The 16671-nt window shown below is 41.3% G+C and overlaps 1 protein-coding gene across 1 annotated transcript in view; it reads right to left on the bottom strand.

Moving 5' to 3' along the window:
* Window positions 1-676: 676 nt before the first annotated feature.
* PTPRJ (protein tyrosine phosphatase receptor type J) overlaps window positions 677-16671 on the bottom strand; it is a 164729-nt gene continuing 148734 nt past the window's right edge. The window contains exons 16-24 of the mRNA XM_068556119.1: window positions 15762-15803; window positions 15026-15113; window positions 14379-14469; window positions 12229-12302; window positions 11989-12123; window positions 9140-9259; window positions 5965-6125; window positions 4511-4646; window positions 677-2710 (exon numbers count right to left, since the gene is read on the bottom strand). Coding sequence (XP_068412220.1) covers window positions 2552-2710; window positions 4511-4646; window positions 5965-6125; window positions 9140-9259; window positions 11989-12123; window positions 12229-12302; window positions 14379-14469; window positions 15026-15113; window positions 15762-15803 — 1006 coding nt within the window. The 3' untranslated portion in view covers window positions 677-2551. The remainder of the gene's footprint in view (window positions 2711-4510; window positions 4647-5964; window positions 6126-9139; window positions 9260-11988; window positions 12124-12228; window positions 12303-14378; window positions 14470-15025; window positions 15114-15761; window positions 15804-16671) is intronic.

Genomic DNA, 16671 nt, shown 5'->3' with positions numbered 1-16671 from the left:
CAGGATGCAGAGAAACATCGTGACCTTCGTGTGACCTGCCCATTTGGAATCCAGGCCTCTCCACCACAAGCCTTCCTCCCAGGATTGGGAATGACGTCTGAGAGTGGCTGCTGCCCATTTCCCAAGATCATCCCAGGCGGAAGGGAGGAAGATTTCTGGTTTTTGCATTTTGACACAATATGTTTATGATTATTGTTGCTTTCATCTTTTAAAGGAATTTTTCGAGTTAAGTCCTTCCCTCCGACTTCTCCACGGCAGCGGCAGTAATGTGGGCAGGGCGTACATCTACATGGGATTTGGTACACTGGCACCCATCACCGTGGTTTCCTGACAAATTGAAGTGGGAAGGGGTGTGACCCACAGAACTGCTGCCTGAACAGGGACCACTGAAGAAGTTACGGAACTCTCCAAGATCTGCGTGCAAGGGGCAGCCTTCCAAGTGTGAAGGCTTGGAAGCAATCGCCCAAACCCAGCTTCACTCAACACCCCGGGATGGCACGGCTTCCCTGATGCAGACCTTCAGAGCCAAAGAGGAGGACCCAGCCTGGCCTGGCCTGGCCAGCCCACTCCTCCAAGGGCCTGATACTGAACAAACTGCTTTCTACCAAAGAGAGCAAAGGATTCAGCAAAAAGTGCAATTTCCATTTGGAAAGTAAGGTTCTCCCAAAACACGACACCATCACCACTTCTCCTTTATTTCTTTCAGTACCTCAAAGGGAGAGGGAGACAAAAGACGTGCAACACTTGACCTCTGAACCGAATCAAGGGCTTTCTGTACGCGGTGGTTCCCCCTTCGTGACCCTAAAATACCCAAATGTCCAGTCAGTGATCGAAGTGCCGGTGACTTAAGGAGCATGGCAGGGTCAGGAGACAGGCTCCCACAGATCCACGGTGACCAGGGCACCCCGCTCCCATTTTCAATAGGACACATCGTCCTATGTTTACAGCAGGATTTATGACTGTGGGAAACGGCCACAGGACTCCAGGGACTTGGTCATTCCTTCATAAGACCTTGTACACTTCATTGCCTATTGGAGGAGAAACTCAACGCATCTTCAAAATATAACCTGAGCCACAATATAAAATAAAAAGAAACAAATCCTTTCGTGTTAATGCCTTGAGAAGTTTACAGATTATGTACCAATAAAATAAATCCACATAGATTCTGAAATTCTCGGTGGATACACATACCTGAAAGCCAAAAACAACAACAACAAAAATCAATCTACACTTTAAACAATCAAAGTAATTACAGCAGCAGTATAGTGAAAAGAAGTTTTAAAAATAATAATTACATCTTTGATACAAATTCGAACTTTGTACACCTCAGTTCCAAGGAATGACTGTTTTAAGAGCTTAGTATATATATATACACAGCAGATACGGGTATGTGTTACTGCAGATACAGACTAAAGCCAGTAGACTCTACGGAAGGAGGGATTCATCTGACACTGTTTTCACACGGAAGTGTTCGCAGATTGCCACGCTTTTAAAAACACACACACATACACGGACACACAGAGACACATAAAATGCCAACCTGAGTAAAACGTTACTAAAAACCTAGAGCATCATGAATCACTAAGTCACATATTGCACCTTTAAATAATCCTTCTTACCACATACAGAAGTGAGAAAAAAGATCAAATGGGGACAATAAAAGATTATTGTGCCACTGAAGGGTTCCTCTGTTTCCCCCCGACCTTCCCCCACCCCGAAATTCTCACGGTGATAATTTAGTTTCCACTCTTGCTCAACCAATGGGCAGAAAATGTGGCCATCAGAAGTGTCTTTGGGGAAAAATAGGAGGGGGAAAAGGGAAGAAAGAATAGAGCACAAAACAGGGGATGGGGGAAGTTGGGGAGGATCTCCTCTAATCAAATGAGAACAGGAATGTTACTGAGAAGGCTGAACCTCTGATACTAAACTACTGTTTAAATATTCCACATAGTCCAATTATGAGATTCAATACAAAAATAGAGATCTACTGAGTTTTACCTGTGGAAGCATAATTCAGAAAAGGCACATGTTCAAATAGAAAACCCAGGCAGGAGAGGTACCACGTAGCCCTCCCTACATGATAATCATCCACAATTATGTATTTTCCATCAGCTAGATTCCAAGATACAGTAGGTAAAAATAGACCTCTGATACTTAAAATATATTCAACCTAACACAATCCTGGCTTTAGCGTGTGAATCATATAAAATAGTCTTTTTAAAAAAGAATGTCTTGTAAAAGAAAAAAAAAATCATAGCTCACTTTTCCTGGTGTTCTGTAATTCTCAAGAAAAAAAAAAAAAGAGTGAACTCATCCCACTGATAATCAGAAACATAGTTGATTTGCTCACCACCCATCCACAGCCCCTGATAGCCCCAACTTCTCATTTGTCATGTTTCACATGTGCAGCTTCACACTCTCAAATTAGTTCTAACAAAACGGAACAAAGAATTAGGATACTAGACATATAAAAACATGTCAACATCGGGGCATTTTCCTTTGCTGTGGGTGTGACGGTCTGGTTAACTCCAGAAAGGTTTTCCTTTGGAATTTAGGCAATGTAACCATTTGTCTTTCCGAACGCGGTCATTGGTGCAAGGTTTTCGTAGATTGTCATTGCGGTTGTGTTCTGGTAGATGAGATCTACTTTCGAGTCCTTCTGGGATCTGATAATATCCAAAACACACTGATTGAGGAAAACATACTGGTCCTGTTAGAAAAAGAAAGAGAGAAAACAAATGAGCACAGGTCCCGAAGATGAGCACCCAAGGTTTTTTTCAAACAGATTACCGCACTCCAACCCCACCCACCCCACAGCGAACACTCCAAGTTCACGTAGGTCAAGGGGTAATAACATAGTGGTGAAATCTGAAACCACAGACAGCAAGGTTCTCATCATTAATGGTTCTCAATGAGAGCGGTGCACTCCCTGCACCTCCCGGCACCAAGGAAAAGTACCAGAGTCTTGGGGAAAGGCAAAGAAAGAATGCGGAGGAAATAATGCACTAAAAAGTCCAGCAGGGTTTTCTTGGCTAGGGAGGATGTGGAGAACGAGTAAGCTGTGATTCTCAACAGAGGGGTGGGTTAAAGGGGGATGATCAGGGCTGAGTTGGGGGTCCCCATCCTAAACGGGGTGTAGAGACAGGGGTAATGATTGGGGTAGACCTGAAGGTCCCCACGCTTCAGGCAAGCACATCAGAATCTGCAGGTAGCCATTAAAAAGAGGAAGAAAGGGTGTATGCTGAAAGATATCCATAATGCTGTTAGAGGAGAAAAACATCACAGGGCAGCATTACCTACAAAATAAGATCCAGTTTTTAAAATATGCTCTGTGTGTGTGTGTATGCGTATACATTTTTTTAACAGAGGTACATAAAGAAGCCTGTAAAGACATATGCAAGCTGTAAACACTAGCTACCTCTAGGGAGTGGAATTGGGGAAGAAAAAGTAAAAGAGAAAAATGTCCTCTGTATAATCCTGTACTGTTAAATTTTTTTGATATGAACAAATGTATATTATTTTCAAAATATTTTAAAAAGGGATGAGAAAATTTGTAAGCAGGTATAAGATTTCTGTGTTTCTCAAAAGCAGATAAAAGATTGAGAATTACGACTCTATATGTTAATTACAGCAGGAAATAGAAGATCTCTGTCCCCACCAACGCAGGAGGTGACTTCCACTCTTCCCACCACAGCCATGCTGCGCCACCCCAAAGCACACAACGCACCCAGGCCTCCGGAACATTCCCTGCTGGACTCGGAAACCCAGCACATACTCATAGAGTTCTGAATTGGTTCAGGGTGACGGCCTGATACAAGATTAATATTCTGCTCTATCCTGGCCAGGGAGCATTCATCCCGACAGCTTTGAGGAAGGCTATTTCCCAATACACATGTTGAGAGCATGCCTTGAACACATCGTTTATCAGGAACATTTCAGGGAAAGCCAAACCCAACAGTTTCACTGTAGATATGAAGCATGCATTTTCCCAATTGGTCACCATCCTCCCGCAGCTGTGATGATTGATGTTCTTTAACATTTACAAGGCAGGGTGAGGATATATTGCTGTGTTAAAGCTTAAAGAAGCATTATCCTATTTCGTATCATTAATATTTGATAAGTCCATTTCATTAGCTTATTTTAAGAATGGTCAGACCTTCTTAGAAATCAAGAGTTGAAAAGACCAGTTTTATGAGTTTAAAACCCGGAAGCCAAAGTTCAGAGACTTGCTAAGATTATTTGGTGAGTCAGTGGCAGGAAGGTGAGGAATCCTGATACTGTCTCGGTTTGCAGCTCCATTGCTGCTATCAGGACGACTATGTCACTGCCTCGGGTATCGTGGGGTAGTTCAATCCCACATCACTTTAAGGTCTTGAAAGAAATCCACCTCACAGCCAAGAGCCAGAAAGATCTGGAAGGGTGGAATATTTTAACACAAGTGTGTGACATGATGCCATCTTTTAAACACAGACGGGAAGGGGTAATTGTCAAACACAGACATTGGGCTCACCTCTGTTTGCACCATTAAAGGCCTGTGCATTCGAAGGTCGTACACAATCCCGTACACATCCACAGTGTTCTCGTCCTCTATCTGATAGATAAGACGATCGATGGCAATGAAAGTGCCCGTCCTTCCCACCCCAGCACTGAAAAAAAGGGGAAATGAGCATGTCAGCATGGGTTACCTCTACTGTAAAACTCCCATTTCCCCATTTATACATATATCTTACTCTCCTCTGCTATCAGGCTTCGAGGGTCAAGCCCAGGACCATTACCAGTTGGCTCGATTGAAACCTTTCAAGTCAGATTGTACTAGCTTAGAACTGGGGCCCAAGTCCTAAAGTTACTTTCATGTCAAATGCCACAAATAAAACACCTTGCTAGAGCGTCTTGAACCTCAGTCCCATTCAAGTCACCACTGTATCTAGGATGGCAAGTTTCATCAATTTACTCCCCAGAAGGCAACAAAGTCCCTCCCTTCTTCTGTCCTAAAATCAATTCCTTCAGCTTCAAAGCTAATTTCTTATTGTTCTGGAGGAGAGGGTGGCAAACTTTTTCTGTTAAGGGCCAGAGAGTAAATATCTTCAGCTTTGCAGACCTTGCAAATCCACTTTTTCTGCCACTATAGCATAAAAGTAACCATAGGCAATACGTAACCAAATGGACATGGCTGTGTTCCAATAATACTGTATTTACAAAACCAGACAGCCAAGTAGACTGTGGTGATGGTTTCACAGGGGTATACTCATCTCCAAACTCATCAGGTTGTATTCATTAATTTACATGCAGTTTTTATATGTGGAAAAAATATTTTTAAATAAATAAAATGAACTAGAGTTATGTGTTTCAACATTGTTAAACAGCAAACCAAAATGCTAAACAAAACAGGTTGCAGAATGATGTATACTTTATAAAATCTGGTAAAAGTTTAAAGCTATATAAAACCATAGAGTTACGTACATATGTAATAAAATATAAAAGCATGGAAGGGAATGATACAGACCAACTCTAGGACCACATTCACCTATGTAAGAAGGCGAATGGGATAGAAGACTAGTAAGCAGAGACTTTAATTGTATCTGTAATGTATTATTAACAAAAAGAAACATATATGGCATCATGTCGTGCTTGATTAAATTGTTATTATTCTCCATACTTTTGTAAGGTTGAAATATTTCAAAACAAAATATTATAAATAAGAAAGAAATTAAAATATATTACGATTTTTTTTTAAATACAGGCAGGTGACCAGATCTGACCCACAGGCTATAGTTTGCCAACCCCCGTTCTAAAGTCGAAGGCTTAGGAAATAAGCCCTAATTCCTTATTGGTCCCTTATCCAAACCTTTCTTAAATTTGTAAATACCTATTGCATTCCCTCTTACGGTTTTTTTTTTTTTTCAAAAGTGTCCATATTTATAATTACGTTTGAAATCTGTCACACATGGACAGCCATCTGCATACCTGCAGTGCACCAGAATCGGTGACTCAGGGGGACTCTGCTTCATGTAGTCACGAACAAGGTACCGGAAGTTGATGAGCAGGTCAGTGGTGTCAGGAACGCCATGGTCAGGCCAGGAGGTGAAATGGAACTGACGCAGAGGGTGACTCTCACTTGTCTGGATCTAAAAGCCAAGAAAAGAGGTAAGATCCAGAGAGCAAGGCAAGCTAGATCAAGCAGTACCTGAAGACTGAACTGCACGGCTCAGCTGAAAGGCAGCTCAGCAGAAGTGGTTACGACCACAAATTAGAACTGTACATTGGTACAACAGCTGATAAAGTGCTTGCAGGGACTTCGATGTACTCATCAAATCCTCATAACATGCCAAGCAGGAGGGTTTACTATCCCCCTTCAAAGAAGGAGGAGAAAGGTTCCAAGAAGTGAAACAACTTCTCTAACACTCAGCTCAGAGGCAGAAGTCTCTCATCCTTCGATTTTGAGTTCAGAATCTTCCCCTTCCAATCCAGCCTCCTGCCAATCATGTGCTCACATTCTTACACCTACACCTCCTTAGAGCTTCATAAACCCCACCCCTTGAGCCCACCTGGAAATGTCACTGACCAAAAATGAATTTATACAAATACAACTATGATAGTCAGTGCCTTCGGGGCAAGAACTGCCTCATAATTCACATCTTACAAAGAATTTAATAAAGTGATAGGCAACTGGCAAGCACCAAGTAAATATTTAGAACTGTAGGGGTTTGAGAAAGGGCTCCCCCCAGAAAGCATCTATTTCGACTTCAGATAGACAATAGAAAGTGAAGCTTATTATAACAGAGTTAGTTATTACACAGACTGGTTTCCTACAGGGACCAAAGCACATACTTTTAATTATCAGAACTCTGCCCAGGCTGGGCCATTCCCATTCCTGATTCAACTGTACTCATTATGCCTACACCTGGGCACTGGCCTCACCTGTGTGTACCTACATCTGGACTGCTGACATTTCCATCTTCTTTATGACAGCTACCCTTTGAAGCTTTTTTTTTTTTTAATGTATATACATTACAAAAGCAGTACATTCACATTATTCAAAATGTGGAAGACAGTAAGAAAAAAGGGCAGTGAGGGAAGAGGGTACTGTGAAGTCCCGTCCCGCATGAACATAACATTCACAGACTTAATTATAAGTACTCATCCAAAGAAAGAAACCAGCCATGAGAGAAAAGAGGGGAGAAGGAGAGAGCTGAGGGGAAGGTCAGATTTTCAGTATTATCTCCACAGAAGAGCAAAGAGGCTCGGCTTAGAGGTGGCAGTCAAAGGACACTTTCAGACCTATCGGTTATGTTCCCACTTTTTAAAGGGCAAATATATTCATGCATTTTGTACAATTAAAAAATAATATTTTATTAAATGCCATGTGGTATCCTGGATTGGATCCTGAACTGGAAAGGGCTTTAGTGGAAAAATATGAACTTAGAATAAAGTCTGGAGTTTAGTTAATAAAAATAATAATAATAGTAATTTTTTTAATGATGTGGACAATTCTACCCACAATTCCCCTCCACAAGGGCGAACTCCAAGCAGTGAAAGCAACCAAGGATAAGCCAGTCTGTTTAAAATGGGTGAAATCTATAGAAATAAGTATGACATTTTAAGGGATTCTCAGCTATGGTGAACTGCATTATTTATGTGACTCATTCAATACATGATTAACTGCTTTGACGGCATCTCCAGGAGAGGAATTGAAATAAGTATTAATGGAGGCCAGAGCCTTTGAGACACGGCAATTAGCAAAGAGTTAATATACTACAACAGTGTAGCATGAAATGACTTATGAAATCTTCAAGGATAATTCTCATCAACTAGAAAGCAGCCCACCAACCCCTCATAAAAGCAACTCTACTAAATCTACTTCCAGGCTTTTCTTTTATGCACTATTCATAATGTGCATTAAATTTTGTCTCCTAGTATATTTCACTTAATTACACTCTAACTTCTCCTCATGGTAATTATGCAGTCTCCATAGCCATCATTTCTAATAGCTGAATAATGATACAGTGACTAGATAATCTATAGTTTCATTATCTATACTCCGAAAGCTAGATATTTTCACGGTTTCCAAATTTTCCCCCCCATTATAAATAATACTCAGATTCATCTTTATGAATAATAAGCCGTCGCCTATATTTCAGATTATTTCTTTAGGGCAGATTCTCAAACTTGGAACCACCAGATCAAACGGGGATGGATATTTTTATGCCTTTGATATAAACTGCAGAGGGTTATATTGATTTATGCAGCCATCAAAAGATATCAATGTTGCTCATGGCACTGATTCTATTTTTAAACATCCTTAAAAAAATTAAAAGGACACATAAACTGACTTCCTAGAATGCCTACACAATTTAACTGCATTTGTTTTCATAACGTTTTGGGGGAAGGGAGGCCATGTGTATATGTCCTGGAATCCTATTATTGTAACTGTCATTATAAACTATTCCAACAGCAAATAGCCACTCCTGATGCCATATTTCCAACCAAATAATCCAAAACGGCCTTGATTTGTAACAAAAATTCTATAGCAGGTCACCTGAAAGTGGAAGGAAAGGAGTACAAATGCTGAGCCGTGCTCTTAAGATTCACTTTAGGGCTTCCCTGGTGGCGCAGTGGTTAAGAATCTGCTGCCAATGCAGGGGACACGGGTTCGAGCCCTGGTCTGGGAAGATCCCACATGCCGCGGAGCGGCTGGGCCCGTGAGCCACAACTACTGAGCCTGCGCGTCTGGAGCCTGTGCTCCGCAACGGGAGAGGCCACGACAGTGAGAGGCCCAAGCACCGCGATGAAGAGTGGCCCCCGCTCGCCACAGCTGGAGAAAGCCCTCGCACAGAAACGAAGACCCAACACAGCCAAAAATCAAGAAATAAATAAATAAATTTAAAAAGAAAGTCTTTAAAAAAAAAAAAAAGGTTCACTTTATTTAAGAACAACTTAGGAAATTCTCTTTAAGAAAGCAAAGCCAAAGGGTTGCCTTAGAGTATATGCAGATATGGATTGTTTTATTCTGTAAAGAAAAAAGCAAAACTATAATTCTGATGCATAAAAAAATTGGTTAATACCAACCTAAAAAGTATCACCCCAAGATTAATATATGTTAATGTTATATGAGACTTATCCTTCTTGACCTCTTACTTACATTTTTCACTGTGAAGTCTCTGATGGTCCATTCTGGTAGAACGATTTCTGACGTCATTGCCACCGTTATGTCCCCATAATCCTGAGCCTGCTTGTAGGGCCAGTACTCCTCACATTTGGTCTAGAATAAAATGTGTTTTTATACAAAGACTCAGATCACACCGTCTACCATCACGAAACCCTCACAAGGAGACCAGATATTGAAAACTAGCACCACCTGGGGTCTGAATCCATCCCTTAGGTGGGTTCTGTCTGACCCTTGGAATTTTGTTTTTTTTTTTAATTTACGATTCCTGCCAACTCTTTTAAATTTGGGAGTTTTCCCATAAAAATCCAGATTTCTGGCTTCTCTTGAAAAATCAGAAGATCTAGCCAACACTGAGCCCCCATTTCTGCACAAAAACTGACTCAGAGCTAAGCAGCAGCTGTTCCTTCACGGGGGACACCATGCCCACCCAGCTCCCCCAGCCCTACAGCAGCCATTCCACTAACTGCTCCCTGAACTAAACTTCTCTGACTGACCTATAACCCTAAGCAGCAGAAGAAATGAGAACTTTTCCCAATACTTTTAGATACACACTAATTGCAATACAAATATGGACACCAATAAAGAGAATCAGATTAAATCATTTGGGGGTCTTTGATTTTTATAAAGTCAGTGGGCAGATGTGAACAGAAATAAAAATCAGGAAACAACTGCTCTCTGAGACTATCTGAATCCCCAATTAGTAACTGACTGAAAACACACACACACATATATACACACACTCTCTCTCTAAACTTTCCATAGTGTGCTCTCCTGCAATGGTTTCTAACCCTGACTGATATCTGACTCACCTCGGAGGTTTGTTTTGCTTTAAAAACAGATACCTGCTTCCCACCACCAGAGATGCTGACTCTGACCCAGGGATCTGTATTTTTTAAAAGACCCCGGCTTCTGGACCACTGCTCCAAGAAAGAACACAGGACTGGGACACACACTGACAAGGAGCTTTTGCCCAGGTTGTCTCTTACCCGCTGGATTTATGTTACTACCTTGTGGGTAAGTTCTTAAACGCTAAGCTTCAGTTTCCCCATCTATAAAATAATAACACCTCACAGGGCTGTTATAGGAAAAAATAACATATTTGGAGAATCTAGTGCAGAAAATACACTGGCTCTCTTCCCCTTTCACCCAGGGTCAGTAACATCCACTTCTCTCCCGACTGATGATGAACAAGGACCCATTAAATTCATCTTCTTGTTCTTCGTTAATTTAACTATGTCGTTTTCATTTATCTAACAGTTATTTAGGAGAATGTTCCACGTGTGAGGCCCTGGGCTCAACAGCACCATAAAGTTTATCTGCATTCATAAGCAATGGCCTTTCGTTTGCATAATAACCTGTTCTAATGCAAGAAGTGGGTGCAGGACCCAACCTTCTGTGTCACAAATAATACGAAGAAGGGAACCACCTCTTAACTGTTCTTTGTTACCTTTCCTTCCTCCAACCCCAGCCCCTAGCACAGGACGTTACACATAACTTGGGGCTGGATAAACATCTGCTAAATTAAAGTGAAAGAACAGAACATTAAAAGAAATGATGCCCAGGGACTTCCCTGGTGGCACAGTGGTTAAGAATCCGTCTGCCAGTGCAGGGGACACGGGTTCGAGCCCTGGGCCGGGAAGATCCCACATGCCGCAGAGCAACTATGCCCGTGCGTCACAACTATTGAGCCTGGGCTCTAGAGCCCGCTCGCCACAACTAGAGAAAGCCTGCGTGCAGCAACAAAGACCCAACACAGCCAAAAATTAATTAACAAATTAATTAAATAAAAGCTCTACTATTAAAAAAAGAAGAAAAAAAGAAATGATGCCTGACAGGTTGGCACTATCTCCGGGACAGTGCTACTCAAAGCATGCACCCTGAAGCAGCACCGGGAATTGTCAGAAATGCAGCTCGGAGGTCCACCCAGACCCTCTGAATTAGAAACTCTGGAGGCGGAACCACCCTCCAGGTGATTCTGATGCACATTAAAGTTTCTGAACCACTGGCTTAGGGACTTGACTCCTCGGGACTTCCCTGGTGGTCCAGCGGTTAAGATTCTGCCCTTCCAATGCAGGGGGGCACGGGTTTGACCCCTGGTTGGGGAACTAACACGGCCCAAAAAGAAAAGGGACTTGACTCCTATCCTATTCTTCAAGTAACGAACCTACATGAAAAAATTCAGAAAGCACATTAGGTCCTATTCCTCAGGCACAGACTTTCTGAATTTAGCCCATGTTTTTCAATTCTCCTTGGTCCATTTATGGAAAGATGGGATTTTATTACTAGAAGAAATCTTATCTTTGATGGAAGTGGCTGGGGGGATTCCAGGCCATCAGAAGGGAGAGGGAACTGCTAAGACTTCTCTGGGGATACATCAGAAATTTTGCATAAAGGGTCCCAATGCTCTAGACTAAGTTTGAAAATCACTGAGTTGGTCAAATTGGTCATCTCACAGGTGCAGCTGGTTGCTTGGCGGCAGGTCGGGCTTGCACTCATTCACAGAGCTGATGAAGAACGGAGCTGCACATGACTTCTCCAGCCTCACTAACCCAACCCCTGCTGTTCACTAATGCCAGCAGCAGTGACTTAATGAATACTGGCCAAAAGGAAGGTAATGATAACATAGAATTTTTTAACGTTTTTCTAAAGCTTTTCTCTTAGAGGAGAAAACGTCAGAAAACACACTTCTAAGAACAGAGGTGCTAATGTTTGGGAGAGTGTTTTTTTGAAAAAAGACAAAGCATTTTTAAGATACCCTCCCACCACAGTAAATATGAATGAACGAATTGAACTGAATCATAATAAAAATAAAAGATACTTACCCTTCCCTGTTCAACACACTTGGTCAACATGACAATGGCATAGACATTTTTCTCCCAAACCATACGCCAAAAATCTTTCAAAGTGTTGGGTAAAGGTCCTTGTGTGGCAATAAAATCTTTCTTGGAATGGTAGCCCTAAAAATGGAAAGCAGCACATATTCAACCTCAAAGAGACAGCAAGAGGAGTTCTGAGGACCTCCTCCTAACCAGCCAGCACTATGAGCCCCGCTCTCCACTTACAGGCATGTAGTTGGCATTGATGTAGTCGTCAGTTGAATGGGCATGGACTGAAAGTTTGACACGGGAAATATCGTCTGTGACATTCAAAGAAAAAAGTTCCATATTAGAATAGAAGCAAAGGTGTGAGGTGAGTTGAATACAAGAGAAAAAAGTACAAAGTGGCAACACAGGGGCTCCATCACACCTTGAAGCTGCATGGCTTGGCGTTTTACATCCACGACCTCATTTCATTCCCACAGTCACCAGATGTGACTATGGCACAGAGAAGTTACATGATCACCTGGGCAGAGCTAGTCAGTGGCAGAGCCACAGTTCGAACCCGGGCAGCCTGGCACCAGGTCCCAAGGTCTTAACCACTCCAGACCGCCTTCTCAGGTGAAACCAACTATTACCATCCTTGGGTGAGTAACATGAGCCAGGGAAGGCCCTCAGCAATGTTATTTACTCCTCATAACCACACTACAAGCTTCTGTGCCCATTTTAAAGAGGAGGAAACTGAGGGTCAGAGAGATTAAGTGATTTTTCCAAGCACTTTCATCTGGTGAATGGCAGTCAGAATTCAAATCCAGTGCCCTTCCCACTACAGCAGGGTAGATACTCAGTTAAGCCATTCACACTTGCTCTATTCTCATAAAAAAAAGTTGTCATAAAAAGACAGTCCCAAATGCAAGAATAAACTGAATGTATAAGACTATTATAAGTGGTATATGTGGAATCTAAGATATGACACAAATGAACTTCTTTACAAAACAGAAACAGACTCACAGGCATAGAAAACAAACATATGGTTATCCAAGGGGAAAGGGGGTGGGGGGATAAATTAGGAGTTTGGGATTAGCAGATTCAAACTACTATATATAAAATAGATAAACAACATGGTTCTGTATAACACAGTTATACTGAACTATATTCAATATCCTATAATAAACCATAATGGAAAAGAATATGAAAAAAAATGTGTGAGTGTATATATATATTATATATATATATATAAAATGGAATCACTTTGCTGTACAGCAGAAATTAACAGAACATTGTAAATCAACTATACTTCAATTTTTTAAAAAAAGACTACTATAAGTGGAAGGATGTAAAGCATAAAATTCTCATGTTTCCTATATACTGTCATCTCAAAAAACACACACACAAAATTGTCCAACTCCAGAAATGAAATAATATCCTTAAAATCTCAACTATCAGCCTGAGCTATAAGCAGCAGCTCCTATGTTTCCCTGTCTTTGACTATCCGCTATCTCACCCTCCCCTGAACAAAATAACAACAATTCTAAACCCAGTTACCAACATGAGTTTCAGCCTAAAATCTTCCCAATAAAAACAACAGCCAAACTCTGGCTCTGAAAATCTCCACAGACATCCACAAGAACAGGCCAATAATCCTGAGTTAACCCTCAAAGCGCAGAGCTGAGGCAGATCCCGACAGCCTAGTTTTAAAAGCGTTTCTCTCAGAGCACGCATGAGTCAATGTCTGCTGTCAATATAAGTGCTGGAGGGGCGGCGAGGAATGAAGAGAAAGAAGGGAGGAGCTAGAAAATCCTGAATCTAAGCAGAAGTTAACACTTCAGGCCAGGAAAGAAAAACACAACTTCAAGTAAAACAGACAATTAAAAAAAAAAAAAAAGACAGGAATGAACCCAAATGTAATTCATATTTAGCCATGGAACGTACGCAGCCAACCAGAGACGTGTCTGCACAAACAGAAAGCATTACTCCCTGCCTGCCCTCCTCCTTCTCCCTTTCATTCCAGAACTATACTAACTGAAATAAAAGAGCTGTGGGAATAAAGGGGTTCAAAGCACAGACTCTGGCCTTTTCCCTGAATGAAACGGACAGACCCGGTCCAAGTCTGGTCCCGCCATGACTATCTGTGTGACTCTGGACAAATCACCTAGCCACTCTGTGCCTCATTTTCCTCATCTGCTAAGCGACTATTCTACTACCTATTTCCTAAGGCTATTGTGAGGATTGAATTCAATGGCATATGCCTAAACACCGTGCTTAGCACACAGAAGGTGACTAAGGAATGGCTATGGAAGTGGTTAGTTCGTATCTGGATTCTTCTCCCCTCTACTGTTAGAGATGTGATGCCAGTGATGGAAAAAAAGGAAAGTAATGTGGAAAAAACAACTTACAGGGTAGAACATTATTATAGCGATTTTTTCCTCTATTCTCAGCCAGTTCAGCTGCGTACTTAGGTAGACTAATTCCAACAAGCTTCAGATCCTAAAAACAGAACATATGAGTTGTTCATTTACTCAGTGTTCAAATGTTAGTTATACTACTCAGAGAGTATGACAGAACAAAGTGGGAATGCAGAGATGTTATGGGTAACATTGCGTCCCTCAACTAGATATGTAGAACTTCTAACCCCCGGTACGTGTGAATGAAACCTGATTTGAAAATACAGCTTTCGCAGATGTACTCAAGATAAGATGAGGTCATACTGCAGTAGGGCAAGGCCCTTAACGCAATATCACTGGTGTCTTTATAAGAGGAGAAAAGACACTGAGATACAGACATACAAGGGAGACATGTGAAGATGGAGGTTATATGGCCACAAGTCAAGAATGCTTGGGGCTTCCAGAAGCTGGATGAAGCAAGGAGGGATCCTCCCCAAGAGGTTTCAGAGGGGCCCCCAGGGGACATGCAAGAGCTTCTCTCTCCCCTCAAAGAGGGCTGCCTCTCACCCAAAACTTCACCATAAAACGGAAACAGACAGTTTTCCAACTTTCAGGAAAAACGTAGAGCAATTAAAAACATAACATTCATAGCCACATACTTCATATTCTTCCGCAAATCCACAGTTGGAGTCAGCTTGCTGTTTCTTAAAGTAGGCCTCAAAATTCTCCACTTTGATTAACTTGGATCTAGGAAAACAAAACAGGATTTTTTGCACTCAACCAAGTTCACGCTCAAAATAGAAAAATACAAGTTATTTTTTTTTAAAGTGGAGAGTTTACTCACTTTTTAGGTCTTCATCATAGAAAAGGAAAGAAAAAAAATAAGCAGTTAGAAAAAAATGACTCAACCATGACTCTGGAGATGATAGTAAACATCTTCCCAAAGAAAACCTATAATACAATAGGCAGGCGGGCGGGCGGTGGCAGGTGGTGGCACTATAATGTTATTTACAAAACAATGAAATCTGCATCAGGAAATCTGACTTCTAGACCCTGTTATATAACTGATTGGTTTTGTGACTTTGAGCAAGTTCTCTCCTCCTAGATCTTCATAACCTTTTTTGAATCACAAAATATATATTTGTTGATAGACTATATGGCAAAAGTATGGTTCCCCTTGCCATTGTACAACACGGGAAGGAAGCTAGGAAACACAGGTTCCTTGCAGAATAACAAGGCTAATAAGAACTTCTGGATGATTAGGTCCAAACCTGTCAATCAGGAAAAATGGCAGCAGTTTCCATCAAAAAAAAAAAAAAAAAAAAAAACCTCAAAATAGGCACTGAACAGATTGAGGGATTAAATGTATTAAGGTGCATAACTCTAGAGACTTACTTAATTTGAGAAAAGGACACGTCATTGTTCTTGGCATCTTTCCTGTTTTGAAAGAAAAAAAAAGACCCATTAGATCAAAACAGCTTAATTCTGTGCTTTGTCCCCTTTGTGTATCTACAAAATGCCTTTTCGCTGAGCATTAGTTCATACGCAGCATTACATCCCGCTCACGAATACTAAGCTTAACGGTCTAAGCAGCAAATGCTGAGTATAAGCCTGTGAAGTTACTCTCTGTTATACCGTCTAAAAGTATCGAAGAATCTTACTCAAGCAATGTGTAGGAGTTTCTCTGGGCAAATACAAATCAGCAGCACCACCCTAGCGTAAAGCCACACTCTGTTATTTAGTGCTCTGGTTTTTGTTTTCTTGGTTTGTTATTCGTTTGGCTTTGGTTTTGGTTTTGGCTTTGAGAAAGCCTTTCTGATAAAGTTAATGTAATAAACCAGAAAATACATCCAGTGTCGGCAAGGTGGTCAGGCACCTGGCACTCTCCTGGATTGCTGGCTAAACCCCATGCTGGCGTTAAAAGAAAAAAAACTTTCTGGAAGGCAATTTCGCAGCACGTATCAAAATTGATAACATGCATACCCACTGACCCAGCAATTACCCAGCTTGGAATTTAGCCTAAGGGAGTAATCATGAATGTGCCCAGATTTACACACAAGGATAAGCAACTGTGGCAAACAAACAAACAAACAAAATACCTAAAAACATCAGGAAATTGGTTGAATAATTTCCATACAGCTGAATACTCAATAGCCACTTAAAATGAAGAAGAACTGAAGCCGTCCACAATGTCTTGTGAACAAAGCAGGCCAGAAAATGATATGTATAATATGATTCTGTTTGTGGGGATGTGTGTGTGTATTTGTGTGAGTTTTGAAATCACATCGATGTTAAGAGTAGTTTT

This window comes from Eschrichtius robustus, chromosome 11, assembly GCF_028021215.1.
Source record: "Eschrichtius robustus isolate mEscRob2 chromosome 11, mEscRob2.pri, whole genome shotgun sequence".
Classification (NCBI taxonomy): domain Eukaryota; kingdom Metazoa; phylum Chordata; class Mammalia; order Artiodactyla; family Eschrichtiidae; genus Eschrichtius; species Eschrichtius robustus.
The sequence above is the reverse complement of the archived record's forward strand: the minus strand, read 5'-3'. Positions and strand labels throughout refer to the sequence as shown.